Raw genomic sequence first — 17449 nt, forward strand, 5'->3', positions numbered from 1 at the left:
AATCTTTTCTATTGAAACCATTCCAACATGGCTTTATCTTTCTACTGTATCATTAATACAACACATTTATGCTTTTCTTTTGCAAACAATTACAGTCCAGCACTTGCAGTGTTCGAGCAGCACATTGTTAACTACACTCTTGTCGTTAACATGAGATTATTGCTCATCTGCAACGACTCCCAGGTTAAAGAAAAACAAACTGCAGATAATCTGCAAAGAAGATAATCCACCTAAGGATAATCAAGAATTTACTGTATATGAAATTTTCTGTTCTTGTTCTGGCTGACTTGATTGTTTGTTGTAATGCACTTACTTCATACAATGCTTTAGGAAATAAGATAAATAATTTACAAGATATCCTACATTTAACTATACAAGGCAATAGTGTGAAACAGTAGATACAATCATTTTTACAATGACTTTTTTTTTAAGTATCAGTGCTGTAGGAAAATTTTTGTAGAATGTAAATACTTCAGGATTGTTGAAGACCACTCATTCAAAAGCAGACATGAGTTGTTGATAGGCACACAAAAAGGAAGGAAAATTTGGTTGCTTTCAGAGTTATCCTTTGAGGAGCTAGAGTACATAAACACACGCACACACTCTCACAGACATGTACACATATGTCTTTGTCCTTACCTGGCACCTGGTAGACTGACAATGCTAACGTTATTTTGCAGCAGGTAAGCTGGATGCGGTGGGTGTAGTTTTAGGTGGGATAGGGAGAGGGAGGCAGGGAGAGAGACTAAGGGTGGGTGGCAATTGGCTTCAAGGGAGACCAGTTGGCCAGTTAGGAACACTGGGGTGGAGCGGGCATGTGGGGTGGGGAGGAGGGGGGGGGGGGGGGGGGCAGGTATAGGTATGGCAGCCAATGTGAAGAAACACACAATGTAGGCAATGTGGTGAAGTGAATTGGGAGGGGGTGACAGAATGAAGGAAGCAAAAATGTTGGGCAGAGGGTTCAGGGCCAGTCGGTTTCCTGAGACTGAGGTCAGGATGATTATGGAAGCGAAGCATGTGTTGTAAGGATAACTCCCATCTGTGTAGTTCAGAGAAGCTGGTGTTTGAGGGAAGGATCCAGATGGCTCGGGCTGTGAAGCAGCCACTGAAACTGAGCATGTTGTGTCCAGCTACATGTTGTGCCACCAGGTGGTCAACTCTGTTCTTGACAACAGCCTAGCAGTGGCCATTCATGCTGGGGGACAGCTGACTGATAGTTATACCAACATAAGAGGCTGTGCAATGTTTGCAGTGGAGTTGGTATATGATATGGCTACTTTCACAGGTGGCCCAGTCTATGATGGAGTAGAATAAGCCTGTGAGAGAACCAGAGCAGGAGGTACTGGGTAGGTGGATTGGGCAGGTCTTGCACCTCGATCTGCCACAGACATATGATCCCTGTGGGGAGGGGTTGGGAGTGGGAGCTGCATAGACATGGACTAGGGTGTTGTGTAGGTTGGATCACCAATGGAACACCACTTTAGGAGGAGTGGGAAGATTCTCTGATAGTGTGTGCCTCATTTCAGGTAAGTATGAGAGAAAATCGAACCCCTGGCAAAGATATGGTTCAGCCACTCCTATCCAGTTAGTATTGGGTGGCAAGGGGGCACTCCTTCATAGCTGATTATTGGGGGTGGTGGGTCAATTGAGGGTGTGTGAGGATATGACATGGGGAATCTGTTTGTGGACTATGCTGGAGGGAAAGTAAGGTGTGACTTGTCAGTGAAGGCATTTGTGAGGCCTTCTTCAGCATTCTGGGCAAGGCAGTTCTTGTCACTGCAGATACATTGTCCGCAGGTGGCTAGGCTGTGCAGGAGCGATTTTTTGGTGTGGAATGTATGGCAGCTGTCGAAATGGAGGTACTGTTGGTGGTTAGCAGGTTTAATGTGGACAGGCGTGTGGATGAGGCCATTCTTAGGTGGCAAACTGGCCTCGATCAGAGCCACCAGCTACCCACCACCAATCCCTCTCCTTGCCCTACATGCTGAATGGAGCTTCCAACTGTGCCATTCAGGAAAGGTGATGTTGGTTGGAAGGATCCTGGTGACAGGCTGTGAAGCTATTATTAAAGTGAAGCACATCTATTAAGTAGAATGTTCAGCAACTTGGTGGTCCAGCTGTATTTTGCCCACAGTCTGATGGAGGCCAATTATGCAGAGACAGCTTGTTAGTTGTCACACCTATATGAAATGCAGCCTAGTGGTTGCAGCTTAGTTGGCAGATCACATGGCAGCTTTCACAGGTGGCTCTGTCTTTGATGGAGTAGAAGATGCCTTTGACAGGACTGGAGTAGGTGGTAGTAGGAGGATATAAGGGACATGTCTTGCATCTAAGTCTACTGCAGGGCTATGGGCCATGAGGCAAAGGATTGGGAGCAGAAGTGGAGTAGTGGCAGACAAAGACAATTTCTAAGTTGGGTGGGTGGCAGAATATGACTGTGGGAGGGATGGAGAGGATAATATGGAGAACATATCTCATTTCAGGGCAGAATGAGAGGTAGTTGAAACCCTAGCAGAGAATGTGATTCAGTTGCTGCAGTCCTGGGTGGTACTAAGTCACAAGAGGAGTGCTCGTTTGTGGAGGAACAGTGAGCTTGTGCAGGATGGTAGGTGAGACAAGGGATGGGAGTACTGTTTCTGGACAAGGGCAGGGTGGTACTTTCAGCCTGTTAATGCCTCAGTGAAGCTTTTGGCATATTTGGAGAGGAACTCCTCATCACTACAGGTGAGATGACCGCAGTTGGCTAGGCTGTATGGAAGGTGATTCTTGGTGTGAAAAGGGTCACAGCTGTCAACATGGAGGTATTTCTGGTGGTTGATAGGTATCCTTGAGGTGGAGGCTGACATTAAGGAAGGTGGTTTGTTGGTCTAAGGACGATGAAGTGAAGCAAATGGGGGAGAAGTCATTGAGGTTCTGGAGGAATCAAGATGTCATCAGTGAATCTGAAATCCAGAGAGGGCTTTGAGATTCTGGGTGGTTAGGAAGAATTTCTCTAGGAATAGGTTGGTGCCATGTGGGTGCCCCTTTCTGTGACACAGTTCTGTTTATAGGTGAGGACTTCAAAGGAGAAATATGTGTGGGTGAGGATACAGTTGGTCATGGGGACCAGGAAAGAGGCTGTAATTTTGAAATCAGTCAAGCACTTGGAAAGGTAGTGTTCAATAGCAGCAAGGTCAGGCACATTGTGAATGGTAGTATAGTGGAGGTTGCATCAATAGTGACTACCTGGGTGCCTAAGTGGTAAAGGTGTGAGAACTGTGGAGAGTCAGTGGAGGAAATGGATGGTGTCTTTTACCAGCCACAATGGATCATCCTGGGTGGTTGACCCACAGCTCCCTCATAGCCACCAAACCATGCCTTGCAGACCTGGTGCATTTAACACAACCTCACACTCACCATACACAATCCATAACTTACTCAAAACACAGTCATGAACCTGTCCTCCATGTATCAATCTTGTCTGAAGGTCTTACCTTTTGCTCCACTCTGAAACTCAATCACTATGGACTTGTTACAGCCTTTCTCTCTTAGTCTTGATCCACATACCAAAACATTTCCCTCCATCCAAGCCTGCCAATGAGGCTCAATCCAAAACCAATACTGAATCTTGCTTGACTCAGCTTACTCCTCCATCCAACTGTCATTCACCCCCACTGCCCGCAAATAAATTGATGTTAACTTTCCAGAATTTCCTAACCTTGAACCTTACCTGACCATCATTCCCCAAATCATGTACTGTGGAAACCAACCTTACATCTGCAGAAAGAACTGCAATACACCACCTAAAAACTGATCCTGAACTTATAAGCCTACCTGTCGACTAAGGCTTCACCACTGTGGCTACGAACCACGAGGATTACTTGGCAGAGCGACTGCATCAGCTGTAAGATATATCTACCTACAAACACTGCCACAGTGACCCATTCTAGAAATCCAGCAGGAGTTTTAGTTCCTCCACAAATACTTAGGCCCATCCCAGAACCTCTTCCATGGATCTGTCTTGTCATCCACACCATTCCCTACACTTCTAAATTCTAAAAGCTTCCTAACAGTTATAAACCCAACCACCAAGGATGACCCACTGCAACTGGTTAGTGTGCCCCCTCCACCAGAAAGAATATCTACTCTCATGGACAAAAAACAGCTTCAGCTGGTTACGTGTAGCCTACCCTCCCACATAAAAGGCACTACCCATTTCCTCCAGCAACCCTCCACAGTTTTTGCTCCTTTACCACCTGCAACCTGCTAGTCACTGTCAATACCACCACTCCTACACTGCCTCAAATTACTCAGTTATGATCTTGTCCAAGGTTATTTGCTACCTCTCCCACACTGCCTCAAATTACTCAGTTATGTATCTTGTCCAAGATTATTTGCTAACAGCGACAACAAAGCCTAGAGAATAATCAGGATTTCCAGTAGGGGCAGAGCTGGGCATTTACTAGGCTGTGCTGTTTTAACAGTAATACACACTGAAGCATTACTTAGTCGCTGCCAGGAATGATCATCATTCTTCCTGTTCTGCTGAACCCACCAATACACATCTTTAGTGTGTATATTGCCCCAGCAAACACTGGGCCATTCAGTCATCTCAGTACATAAATTATATTTTAATACTATTTTGCTTGTAATTAAAACAAACATGTTTGCTGGAGACACTATGTGGTGTTTCTTTGGTAAGAGTTCATGTACCAGGTGTACCGGTATGAAATGAGCGTTAAGATACATTTGTATCGATAGGGAACATTTGTTGTGAACGAGCCTTAATTTTTTTTGTTTGGTTGGTACGACATCTGTCAAAGATATTTAGTATACATCAAGTCATGGAACAAACAACATCATATGTTTTCAACGTGTTAACAATGTCGAATTTTGTACCAGAAAGTGATGATTTGCAGAAAGCATTAATTTTTTGTTTTCATTTGAAGAAAAATGCTGCAGAGTCGCATCGAATGCTTGTCGAGGCATATGGTGATCATGCACTATTGGAAGCAACATGCATTAGATGGTTTCAATGGTTCAGAAATAATGATTTTGATGTAAGAAATGAAGACCGTGGAAGATCACCAAAAAATTTGAAGAATTGCAAGCAATATTCGATGGAGATGATACTTGAAGTAAGAAGCAAATGGCAACAATGCTAAATGTTGCACAGCAAACAATTTCTGACTGTTTGAAAGCTATGGGAAAGATCCAAAAGTGTGGAAAATGGGTGCCACATGAATTGAATGAAAGACAGATGGAAAACCGAAAAACCATTTGTCAAATTTTGCTTCAAAGACATGAAAGAAAGTCAATTTTGCATCAAATTGTTACTGGCAATGAAAAATGGATTTATTTTAAGAATCCTAAATGGGAAAAATCATGGGTTAAACTGGGACAACCATCATCATCGACTGCAAAACCAGATCGATTCGGTAAGAAGACAATGCTCTGCGTTTGGTGGAATCAGAAAGGTGTGGTGAATCATGAGCTTCTAAAACCCAGTGAAGCTGTGAATACCAATCACTACAGACAACAAATGATCAATTTGAACTATGCATTGATTGAGAAAAGACCAGAATGGGCCAGAAGACATGGCAAAGTAATTTTTTTACACGACAATGCACCTGCACACAAAGCAAAACTGGTTCAGGATACAATCAAAACATTTGGCTGGGAGCTGCTACCCCACCTGCCGCATCCACCAGACTTGGCCCCTTCCGACTACCACTTGTTTTCATCAGTGGGACATGCATTGGCTGAGGAACACTTCGATTCCTATGAAGAAGTCGAAAATTGGGTGTCTGATTGGTTTGCTTGAAAAGACGAACATTTCTGTTGGCATGGTGTCCACAAATTGCCAGAAAGGTTGTCAAAATGTATAGAAAGCAATGGTCAGTACTTTGAATAAAATGTTTTTACTTTTCAATTAAAAAGTAGTGTTTCATTTTCACAAAAAAAAAAAAACCGCTCATTTCATACCGGTACACCTGGTAAGCATTATAGCAAAACGAAGCTGAAAATATCTTACAAAATATTACAGAAAAGGCATTTGTTGACTAAGAAGAGATGTCTAGTAGAATTTAAACATAAGAAAATTAAATACATTAACAAACCAAATACTGAATTTTAAAGTGAAGTATAGTTAATTGAGACATAGCATATTACTGGCATCATAGGCGAAAAAAGGATTTCGCTAGTGTGTGCGTGTGTGTGTGTGTGTCTGTGTGTGTTTGTGTGTGTGTGCATGCAAAGGAAAATTATAATTTGAATATTACTTGTCTCTAAGGAGCAGGTTGTCAACAGTTCCAGCAAACAGCAGTACTGCTGAGAGGTACACTGTAGACGTGGTGAGTATGGCGCATATGGTGCCCACTGGAATTGATTTCTGTGCATCTGCTAGATCACCAGAACGGTTTGATCCAGCCATTATGCCTGTAGATAAGACAGTCATCATCTTTCACCAAAAATAATATCAAAGATACAAATAACTTATTCACCTATGCAAACATGAATCTTGACAACAATGCTTGGAAGCATATCACAGTCAGCTGTTAAGGCAAAACCTATTTGACTAGAAGCTGTAGACATAATGTCATTTACTGTACAATATATTCAGTACTTACTTCTTCTCTTGGTGATGTGGGAGTCAAGAGGCTACCAAAATTTAAAAAAAAAGTTATTTCACCAATGCATTATACTAAAAAATATGTGAATTCAAACTGAGAAGAATATTTCATCTCATCTAGAAAGTAATAGATTCTCATTCATCTTGTGCACTGTGTGTTATCTAATTTTATTCACAATTTTTAATTCTCTAAGTACCACAGGTGATCTTGGCATCAGTTACCAAGCAAAATGCAACAGAATGAAAATATTCTTTGGTTGATGTCCAAGTTGTCATAGATACAAATAATTTATTTACCTATGAAAAACATGAAGCCTGACTGCAAAGGTTGGTAGCAAATATTATTCACAGTCACTTGTTATAGGTCAATGACAACTAACTGACACTTAATGCAAATACAAGAAATTACATTAACATTTGAAAGAAATGAACCTATTGTTGTGTGGTAAAAGAAAACAAGAGGAGAAATTGCAATTAACTATGTACTTTCCCAGAGACTTACTTTAGCTATTTTGCTCTTGGAGTTATCTCAAAAGTTTGCATTCAAGAATGGAACAATTTAGGTATTTACAATCCCTTGTAATTTACATATTTAAGGTAAAGTAAAATTTCATTTAAAAGGAATTTTTATTTTACGAGCATGGACTAGTCGAGTCACACTTCTCAACAGACTGCCAATTCACAATAAGAGACTCCAATTCACAATAAGAAGGCTAAAGTTGAAACAAAAAAGTTAAGATTTATGAAAACACTTTTCAGAGATTAAGACAAATTGTTGACTTACATTGACAATAATTCGTTTGTTTCACAGAGTTCAACACACAACTAACTTTTAACAGCACAATGACTCTTTTTAACTGAAATGGAGGAAACTTAGGAAGTTAAAGAATAACTAGCTGATATTAAACTAATCTTATATGGGAGAAGCCAAATTGTTACAATTTACTTGTCACGGGAAACCAGGAGTCTGAGGGTGTTGTCTCATGCTGTCCTTTTTAACCTATTTTTATTTTTCATACACACATACTGGTGTTGACAAAAGATGTGTACAGCAAAATTTAATAGGTATATCTGATCAGTCATTTAGGTTTGTTGTATTAAAGGCCCGGGTCTCCATGAATTTATTATAACACTGCCTTGTGTTAATGTCTTTAATGTATGGTGTAATTCGTAGTCCGGATGAGGTACTTAGCTGAACCCAGACAATCTATAAGACAGGCAGAGCTGCTGTGAAACAAGGGCAAGCCAAGATAACCACTTGCTGGATCTTGGTGCCTCAAGCTGACGAAAAATGCCAGCACCCCCCCCCCCCCCCCCCCCCCCCCACTCTATTGTATTTCCAGAAGGCGGGATACAGATTCAATACATGTTATTGGGATTGAGTGAAAACAAGCACTTGCATACAGAAAGTGCTTTTATAAGGGAAAGGATGTGAGAGATTTTCACGTATCAGAGAAAATGGAATCTGCCAACAAAAGAATGCCTTCTGAAAAACTAGCCTTGATGAAACACATATAGACACAGCTTGGAGGTTGCTCAATACTTTGTATCTGAGAACAATGGGCAACAGTTATTCACATCTGGAAGCTGCCATCTTGTTTCAACATGGTTGCTGCAGCAACTCTGGAAAAACGTGCTTGAGCTGCTATCCAGGATGCTACTTGCTAACTGCCGTAGACAGAGTCAGTTGTCCCACACTCCTGTCAGACGATTGTTGCCTGGTAACAACATGCATATTTACATGTTACAATCTACTTGCCAGCATTCTATTTTGCTCTAAGTAACTAGTACTAAAAGCCCCAGCAAGGAACAAGAGAGATTTTCATTAATATAATGGGCATATTATTATTTATTTACTGCTTTAACTGTAGGGATTGGTAGATGTTCACTGTTTGCTAACAGCATTTGTAAAAGGTAACCGAAGTTGGTAGCCATGGCCGAACACCTTCTTGTGAAAATATACAACTGTAATGTAAAATTTACATGCATTCCAGCTGGTGAACCTAATTCCTTTTATTTATTAATTTGTAAATGACACACCTAAGTGCAATTAAATTATAATCTCTATATGTGTGAAAGGCAATGTCCTGACTGGCTGTCTCATTATCACCCAGCCCAAGCTGCTGAGAACAGAAACTTGAAATTTGGAGAGGTGTTAATGTTAATCATATACTGCAGGCCTCATTTAAGAAGGAATTTTTCAAAATTCCAATCCTAAGGGAATTAAAAAGGGGATGAAATGTCCCCCCCCCCCCCTCCCCCTATTATGAAAGCAATTCTGAAGCTAAGTCTATGAAAATTTCAGTTTGGATTCTCGGGTAGCAATTTAAAAAAACATTTGTCTCACTGTTTTTGGAAATTAAACCTCGATGGGGACAAAATAGAGAATGAAGTTTTTTATGGAAATATTTCATTACGCAAGCATTTTTTGAAGCTAAACCTATGCAAATTCATATCTGTCTTCTCTGTTAGAAAATTTTTAAAAGAACACATTTCACTGTTTTTGGAAATCCAACCCTAAATGGGTTAATAGTTTTATGAAAGTGTTTCATTGTGAAAGCATTCTTAAGCAAAATCTTTAAAAATTGCTGTTTAGATTCTCGGTTAGGAATTACAAAAATATGTGTTTCTCTGTGTTTGGAAATTAAACCCCTAAGGGGGTAAATTGGACCAGACTGAGTCACTGACTTATCATGGCCCAGTCCAAGTCGTTAAGGATAGAAACTTGAAATTTGGAAAAGGAGAGGATATTATCCTGTAGGCATCGCTTATGAAGGGATTGTTCAAAACTCCAGTCCAAAGGGGATGAAATAGGGGATGAAAGGCTGTTTGAAAATCTGTCAGTATTAAAGTAATTTTGAAGCTGGAACTATGAAAACTACGTGGTTAGAAACAAAAAATATGTTTTTCAGCATTTGAAATTCAGCCACAAACAGCAAAAATAGTGGGGTTATTAAAGAACTACTAAGAATTTTAAAACTAAACCTATGAAAACAGGTATTGGACTTTTCAGTTTTAAAAAAAAGTTTGTGTTTTTGGATATTCAACCCCCTCAGGGAGTGTAATAGGGGATGAAAAGTTTTATTAATTATTTCATTATGAAAGCATATTTGAAGCTAACTGTACCAAATTTTGTATTTGTTTTCTCTGCTAGAAACAAAAAACTATATGTTTACTGTTTTTGGAAATTCAGTCCCTAATAGGGTGAAATAGAGGATGAAAATTTTAAAGAAAATATTTTGTTGTATTAAACGTAATTTAAAGCCAAGTCTATGCAAATTGCTATTTCATTCTTCGTTAGATATAAAGAAATCTGTGTTAGGGGATGAAAGTTTCTGTGGAAATATCTCCACAAAAATACAAAGGGAATGATTAACAAAAACCTTGGACTCCAGTTTGTAGTAATATTCATGTCCATTTATGACACATATGACAGGTCCCGTATCATATAAATAATACCCCAGATGATAAAAATATGATACAGAAAATTACTTCTCACATTAATTTGCTTATTGAACCATAGTAAAAAAAGTTATAGGAAGGTGACTTACCTGTCACTGATGGGAAGAAGATACCAATTAAAATAGTAAATGAAGTTGTTAAATCAGCATAAACCTGATTGTATGACGGTCTGTCGAGTCTCTCAATCTCATCAGGATCTTTAGATTTTGCAATGAACTGCCCTTCCTCTAAGAAACTGTTGTGAATGTTGTCTGGAGCATGAAAGAAAAACACATTTTTTTATATTACACATTAAGAAACAAGTATCAAAACTGACAAAAAAAAGGCATGTGTGCGTCTGTCAAAAAAATTAGGCCCCCAAAATGAGTACCAGTGAAAACCACAGAGTGGCTTTATCTTCAGATATGGGCATATCTTTACTACTGCATGCTGAAAGTATGTTCAGAAAGGGATAACATTTACATATCAGAAAAAAGACCTATGTGTATAGATTAATTTGGCACACATCTTGCAAGACAGAGATGTGATCAGAACCAGATAAAATCTGGATGCTGGACAAACAATTTTTGGTGTGATGCACCAGCCAGCCATGGGTGTGTGGCTCCTCTGCCTGGTATATGCACTGGTTTATGTGCAGTGCACTTGGGAAATTGGAGCAGATGAGGAATTTCATAGTCTGAATATATCTTATCTGTACTGGTATCCTCAAGATTGTATGTGCCTCACAGACTGTGAACTCATTTGAAAAGTGGATTTCAGGACACCATCAGGGCACACCACTATACAGTTAATGTTGTCTCACAGTTTCAACTAATCAATATAAACTGCAGAGGTTTTGGCATAGGCTTTAATAAAAGAGAAGACACTTTTTAAATGAAATTTATAGCAGTCTCCAAGTAACACTGCTAAAAATCTAAATTTAACCTGGGACTCTCAAGTACCCAGTATAATAGTTGATCCAATCCCTGGAAGAGAATTGCCATTTGATCTATATCAAGTGGCACTATGTCTGCTTTTCAGATGATTCCAAATGACTTTTTCACTCATGAGTGATTTGTGAATGCCATTTCCATGAGTAGGAACATTAATGACAATAACCTGTATGATTGACATACAATTGAAAATTGCTGCCAGGTGGACAGTGGTAACATCTTTGTCAATAATGGTCGTAATGTTATACAGCAATGTCCAAACATCTTTGCTCCACCATTATGCCTATTAATGGTTACTGTAGCATGCCCAGAGCTTACAGTACCAGAGCAGTGATCACCCGACCATACCTCAGCTCAACAACTAGAGGATTTACCCATTTTTAGGTAAGAATGTCAGAGGAGTGCTTGCTGTTCGACCTAGGGGATGTGTGATTTTACTGAAGTACCTTCAATAAATCCTGAGATAAGACTTCTTGTTGTTACTGCTTCTATTTATCAATAGCAATAATTCAAGCTTTTTGGTAAGCATTTGGTTTACTGATATTAAAAAATGGACTGTATCTCCCAAATATTTGAGTGTCTTTAACTTCATTTGCAGATAAACTGTTATTTTTCCCTGAGAATACAGATGGTCCTGGCACTTTGCTGTTTCCCTGAACATACACACAACAGTATCCTTATTCTAATGAAAGCATTAGTAATACCAACACCAAGTCAAATGTTTCTCCAAACAGATATGGTTTCGTCTCTGACTGCCTTTTTACCAAGTATGCCTGTACGGAATGTATGTATTTCAATCACTGACCTATCAGTACCATGTAATAATTGGTCTTATGACAACCTACCAGGCACTAGCAAAGAAGCACATCCAATATCTGCTACATTCAGCACTAGGATCTTCTGCTTTAAGTGTACGCAAGCTACTGTTTGCGCAACATATTATTCTGTTGTTTTGTTTGCTCTGTCAATTGAAAGTCATTTTGTGTTATGGTTTATTTTACAGCTAATAAAGTGAGTTTTGCTAACTCACAACAAGCTGAAACTCTGAAACTTTGCTGCTCTGCCTCTCATGACCTCATCATACATAGAATGTCAAACCCTAATCTTCCTTCCTTCACTGTGAAGACAATGCTACTGTCTGCATGCTCTAAAAATGAACACATGCTCAACAGTTGAGTTACTGTGCTCAGTCTCATATTTATATCTCTACTGACTGTTAAGTGGTTTCTCCACTATGCAGTGAAATTTTATTTACTCATATCAATGCACTCCACCCACAATTTTTCATTATCAAACCATTTTTATCACATGTCTCCCTTCCATCACATTTCCTGTCATTTGCTGGTATCTCTATGCTCCATCTGACATAATGCACACACATTTGAAGGCCAAATGCATTAGCTGTGTGTTGTCATCAAAGAGAGTGTGCCATGAAAGAGCAATATTGTGAACTTCCAACAGAGCCCACCACAGGTGTGTGCCTATTTAAACCCTGCTGCACTACACTTGCGCTTGATTATCATGTTATTACTTCTTGCATACATCTGCCTTGTCTTATTGTGTTCAGTGTATGTTATGGTGATTGCTGTACATGACACGAGTCTAATAAAGTTGTACTACCATTCTTGGTTGTGTTGTGTGTCCAAGTTACAACACAAGTGAAGACAGGTGTGGAATTGTTCTCCATGCGGTTTTCAGTCTCTGGTTGGTCCTCCATTGCATCTACGAGTATGATGTCTGACCGTGCCACTGATGACTTTCTACACCGGCTGGTTGATCAGCAAAGGGTTCTTACTGAAGTGTTGCAGCATCTCAGTCAACAGCAGGAGGCATTCACCACAGTGCAACACAATCAAATCCAGATATTGCGAACACTTGCCTTTGTTTTGACGACTTTGGTTCCTACTCAACTTATGTCACCTGTTGCATCAATGTCACCTGCTGCATCACCCCTTACACCTCCGGTTTTGCCTGTAACTACCCCGGTCATTTATACCCTCCATTTCTATCTTATGATGAGTCTGTTGAAGAATGGGATGGCTACAAAAAACTGTTGCTGCAGCATTTTCATGCATTTGGATTGACGTATGTTACCTTATTCCATGCTTTCTTTTTGGCTTGATTATTACCTCACCCCTTCCCCTGCAGCATCTGCCTTCACTCTCTTTTGATAACATGTGTGACCTTCTTTCAAAATACTACTGTAAACAGACATGCCACTGCCACTATAGCTGAGTTCTATCAGTGTTGCAAGGAACCAGAAAATTCTTATAAGTCTTGGGCAGCTGAGCTTTGTGGTTTAAGCCATTGTTGTCACTTTGTCATTGATGTACATAAGGAGTCATATGCTGATCAAATGGTTCATGAGGCAATAATTCGGTTGGGCCCCGATCGTGAGCAGTCATTTCAGTGTGAAAACCCGTCCCTCTCCGACACTCTGATTATTGCCCAATTGTTTGGGGTTTCAAGGGCTGTGGGTACTCAAACTGAATCATGGTTGTGAGGTTGTAGAACTCCATTCTGCATCCACCCCACCATTTGTTGGATCATTCACAGGGGTACAATATGGTGTCAGCAGTCTGTGCAGGAGCAAGACAGCGTGGCAGCCCACCCAATCCGCTGAGGCAGGCACGGCTGCAGCAGCAGCACAGCAAGCCCGGTAATGAACAACAATGCAAGCACTCCATGCCTGCCTCTTGTCTGTCATGTCTTGTCACTCGTGATAGGCCAGACCGTCCTAAGCGGGCGGCCATTTGTCGCCAGTGTAATAGAATGGGCCACACTGCTCCTGTCTGTAATGCAAAATTCCAACTGCCTATTGCAGACACTGACATGGATGTCAGTTGTGTATCGGCAGCCTCTGTTGGATCCAATAAGCTTTTTATTGACATCAAGGTTAATCAGAATGTTTTGCACATGCAAGTTGACACTGGTGCTGCTGTGTCAGTACTCTACTTGCAAACATGCATGCACTTGCGTACTCCCCCTTTAGAGGCACTGTCACATACATTAGTCAACTACAATAAACAAAGCATTCCGACATTAGGTACTTTCTCGGCCCCATTCACATATAAATCTGTGTTTCGTACTCTGACTTTTCTGGTGGTAAACAATACACGCATCAACAATTTTTTTGCTTTTGATGCCTCTAACCTTTTCGGGTTTATTATTTCTGATAAAGTTAGTCTGATCTCTGTTCAAGTGTATTACCACACACCTTGACTCTTTATGCTCTGAATTTTCCACCATTTTCTGCAGGATTGGGTTGCACCAATAATTTCAAAGCCCACATCAACATGAAACCTTCAGCCAGACCCCATTTCCTCCGGGCTCATCTGGTGCCAGTGGCACTCCGTGACCAAGTCAAGGTGGAGCTTGATTGCCTCATGGCCTCCAGGGTCATCCGGCCAATCTATTCCAGTGATGGGGCTACCCCCTAGTCATTGACAAGAGGCTGTTGGTACGGTTACGCCTTTGCAGCGATTTCAAAGTTTCTGTCAATACTCAGTGTATCATTGACACATATCCCTGACGAACCTTTTGCTAAGTTTGCTGATGGTCAGTATTTTTCCAAGATTGACATCTCCGATGTGTATTGCAGCTTCCTGTTGATGCTGACTCTCAACAGCTCTTGATCATTAACACACCCTTCAGCTTGTATCAATACTTGCAAGTCACAATTTGGCATGAAGAGCACCCGGTCAATTTTTGAACAGTTTCTCGAACAACTCATGAGGTCTGTGTCTGGCTGTGCCAACTATGATTTTATGGTCTTTAGCTCCTCCACTGCTGAACATTTCAACAACTTACATGCACTCTTTTTGGTGTTACAGACTGCTGGGTTAAAATACAACTTGGAAAAATGCCACTTCTTTCAGCCTCCTATTGTCTTTCAGCCTCCTATTGTTTATCTTGGGTTTGATGACTCTAGGCTGGTTTCAAACTCCTTTGTCAGAATGTCTCTGCCATTGTGGCTCTTCCACATCCTATGTCGGTCAAGGAACTTCAGGTGCTTCTTTTTTCCTTTTTTTTCCCCAGATAAGACTGCTTATTATCATCAGTTGTTGCCGGGAGTGGCGTTGGCTGCACAAATGTTATATGCCTTGCTGCATAAGAAGACACCTTTCCACTGGTTGCAGGCATGTCAAACTTTGTTTTCCAAACTGCAGTCTATGTTACAATCTGCATCTTGCCTCGTAACCTACCACTGGGTCAACATTTCGTTTTAGCAACAGATGTGTCCCAGCATGAGCTGGGGACAGTGTTAGCTCATAAATATTCTGTGGTTCTGGGCAGCCTACTGCATATGCATTGAAGACACTTAATTCAGCCCTGACTAGATATTCACAAAGACAGAAAGAAACGCTTGCAATTTTTTATATATTAAAGAAGTTTCATGTTTTACTGTATGGTGTAAAATCCCATCTCATCACGGATCATATGCCATTGGTTTCACTGTTTAACCCCCAGCATCAGGCCAGACAAAGCAGTGCACTGCCTTCAACATTGGGCACTGCTCCTCTCTCAGTACAACTATGAGATTCACTTTTGCCCACGGTTAAACATGCGAATGCTGATGTGCCCTCCCATCTTACAGCTGATCTAGAGCCAGTTTTTTATTGGGAGGAGTTACTCTGTTTCCCCACTGACGAATGCACTCAACAAACTGCCAATGGGTTTCCAATCACTAGCGCTCGGGTTCCGCAGGCTGGTTTATCGATCCAATTTTACAGAAAGTGATATACTGCATGCAACATGGCTGGCCTGAGGCGCCTTCATCATCAGCATACAACCCCCTCTGTGACTACTATGTATTTTGGCATCATTTCTCTGTCACTGATGGTGTTCTACTACTTGATAAGGGCTGTTCAGCTCCTCGGATAGTGGTTCCCTTGGCTCCCTGTTTGAAGATACTGCAACTGCTGTATGCTGATCACTGTGGGGGCATCACGAACCAAGGCTTTAGCCTGTTGTCACATTTTTTAGCCTGGTTTGGACGGCAAAATTGCTCATTTAGTTCAGCATGTCTTCAATTCCCATCGCAACAAGCTGCTCCACGGGCAATGTTGTATCTGTGCCCGCAACCTTCACAGGCTTGGGACCATCTCCACATCAATTTTGCCAGCCCTTTCCTTAATGCATAATGGCTAATAGTAATTGATGCACTCTCTCTGTTCCCACATGTTATTCATTGCCTATCAACTTCGGCCTCTGCCGCCATTGCACCCCGATAAAATTTTTTTCCCATCGAAGGATTTCCGGCAACGTTCGTCTCTGATAATGGCCCTCAATCTGTGCCACACGAGTTTACCTTCTTCTGCAATGTCCATGGGATTTGCCACATTTTTGCCCCACGCTTCCATCCACAGAACAACGGTTAGGCTGAAAGGCTAGTTAGAACATTCAAAATGCAAATGAGAAATTGTGTGACTCGATGCCCATCTAACATTGTCTTGGATCAATTTCTGTCTTCCTATCGGTTCACATCACTTGGCATAACAGCCCTGCCAAATGGTTCTATGGGCATTAACACCAGATGCTCTTGCATCTCCTGTGGCCCTGTCAGGGATGCCAACCCATGCAGTCGTCACACTGTTTGTATGAAGGTAGCCCCCTGTGCACGTCACTATGACCAGTTACGCCTGCACATGGACGACTGGCAACTCTGGCTAGGACACTAACATCGCCACACCAGTCTGAGTCGCTCAACATATCAACTGATGGCGGATGGGTCCCTGCCATGACATATGAGAGACCCCCAGTCACCAGTGGGTGAACCTGGTCCGGCTTCTCCAATATCGCTACCAGTATCAATGCAGCCACCATCCAAGCCACAGCCATTTCCTAAGCCTTAGCTGCCACTGTGGGGACACCACCATCACCAGACCCTGAACCTGATGCGGACATGCAGCTTGGGCTGACATCACTCATCCGACAACATGGTTTGCCATGAGAAGGCAGACTGTGACACTGCCCACGTCCCAAGTACTTCCGACCATACACCCCAATGTCAGCACGTCATCTCAGTCTGAGCCTCATGGTGGAAGGTGCCATGGACATCTTGCAAATCTGGGCTGTTCTCCAAGCAAAGAGGAATTAAGTAATGTGTGCACACTTGAGGGTTCACACATTAGCAGTGTGTTGTCATTCACGAGAGTGCACTACAAATGCACAATGCTGTGAACTTCTGCCACAGGTGAGTGCCTACTTGAACTCTGCCATACTATGATCACACTCAGTTATCATGTTATTACTGCTTGTGTACATTTGCGTTATCTTTTTGTGTTTAGAGTATGTTATGGTGACTGGCATACATGCCACAGTCTAATAAAATCGTACTAACATTCTTCACCGTGTTGCGTGCTCAAGTTGCAACACTATCATTTTGTTTTTCTCTATCCATCTGTTTCTTTACTATGTTTATTTCCTCAGTTTTCCTTATGCA

General features: G+C 41.3%; 1 protein-coding gene across 1 annotated transcript in view; it reads right to left on the bottom strand.

Annotated features, from left to right (window-relative positions):
• Positions 1-17449, bottom strand: part of LOC126484987 (solute carrier family 12 member 6) — a 201732-nt gene that overhangs the window by 136171 nt on the left and 48112 nt on the right. The window contains exons 7-8 of the mRNA XM_050108593.1: positions 10162-10323; positions 6261-6417 (exon numbers count right to left, since the gene is read on the bottom strand). Coding sequence (XP_049964550.1) covers positions 6261-6417; positions 10162-10323 — 319 coding nt within the window. The remainder of the gene's footprint in view (positions 1-6260; positions 6418-10161; positions 10324-17449) is intronic.

This window comes from Schistocerca serialis, chromosome 6 (genome assembly GCF_023864345.2).
Source record: "Schistocerca serialis cubense isolate TAMUIC-IGC-003099 chromosome 6, iqSchSeri2.2, whole genome shotgun sequence".
NCBI lineage: Eukaryota > Metazoa > Arthropoda > Insecta > Orthoptera > Acrididae > Schistocerca > Schistocerca serialis.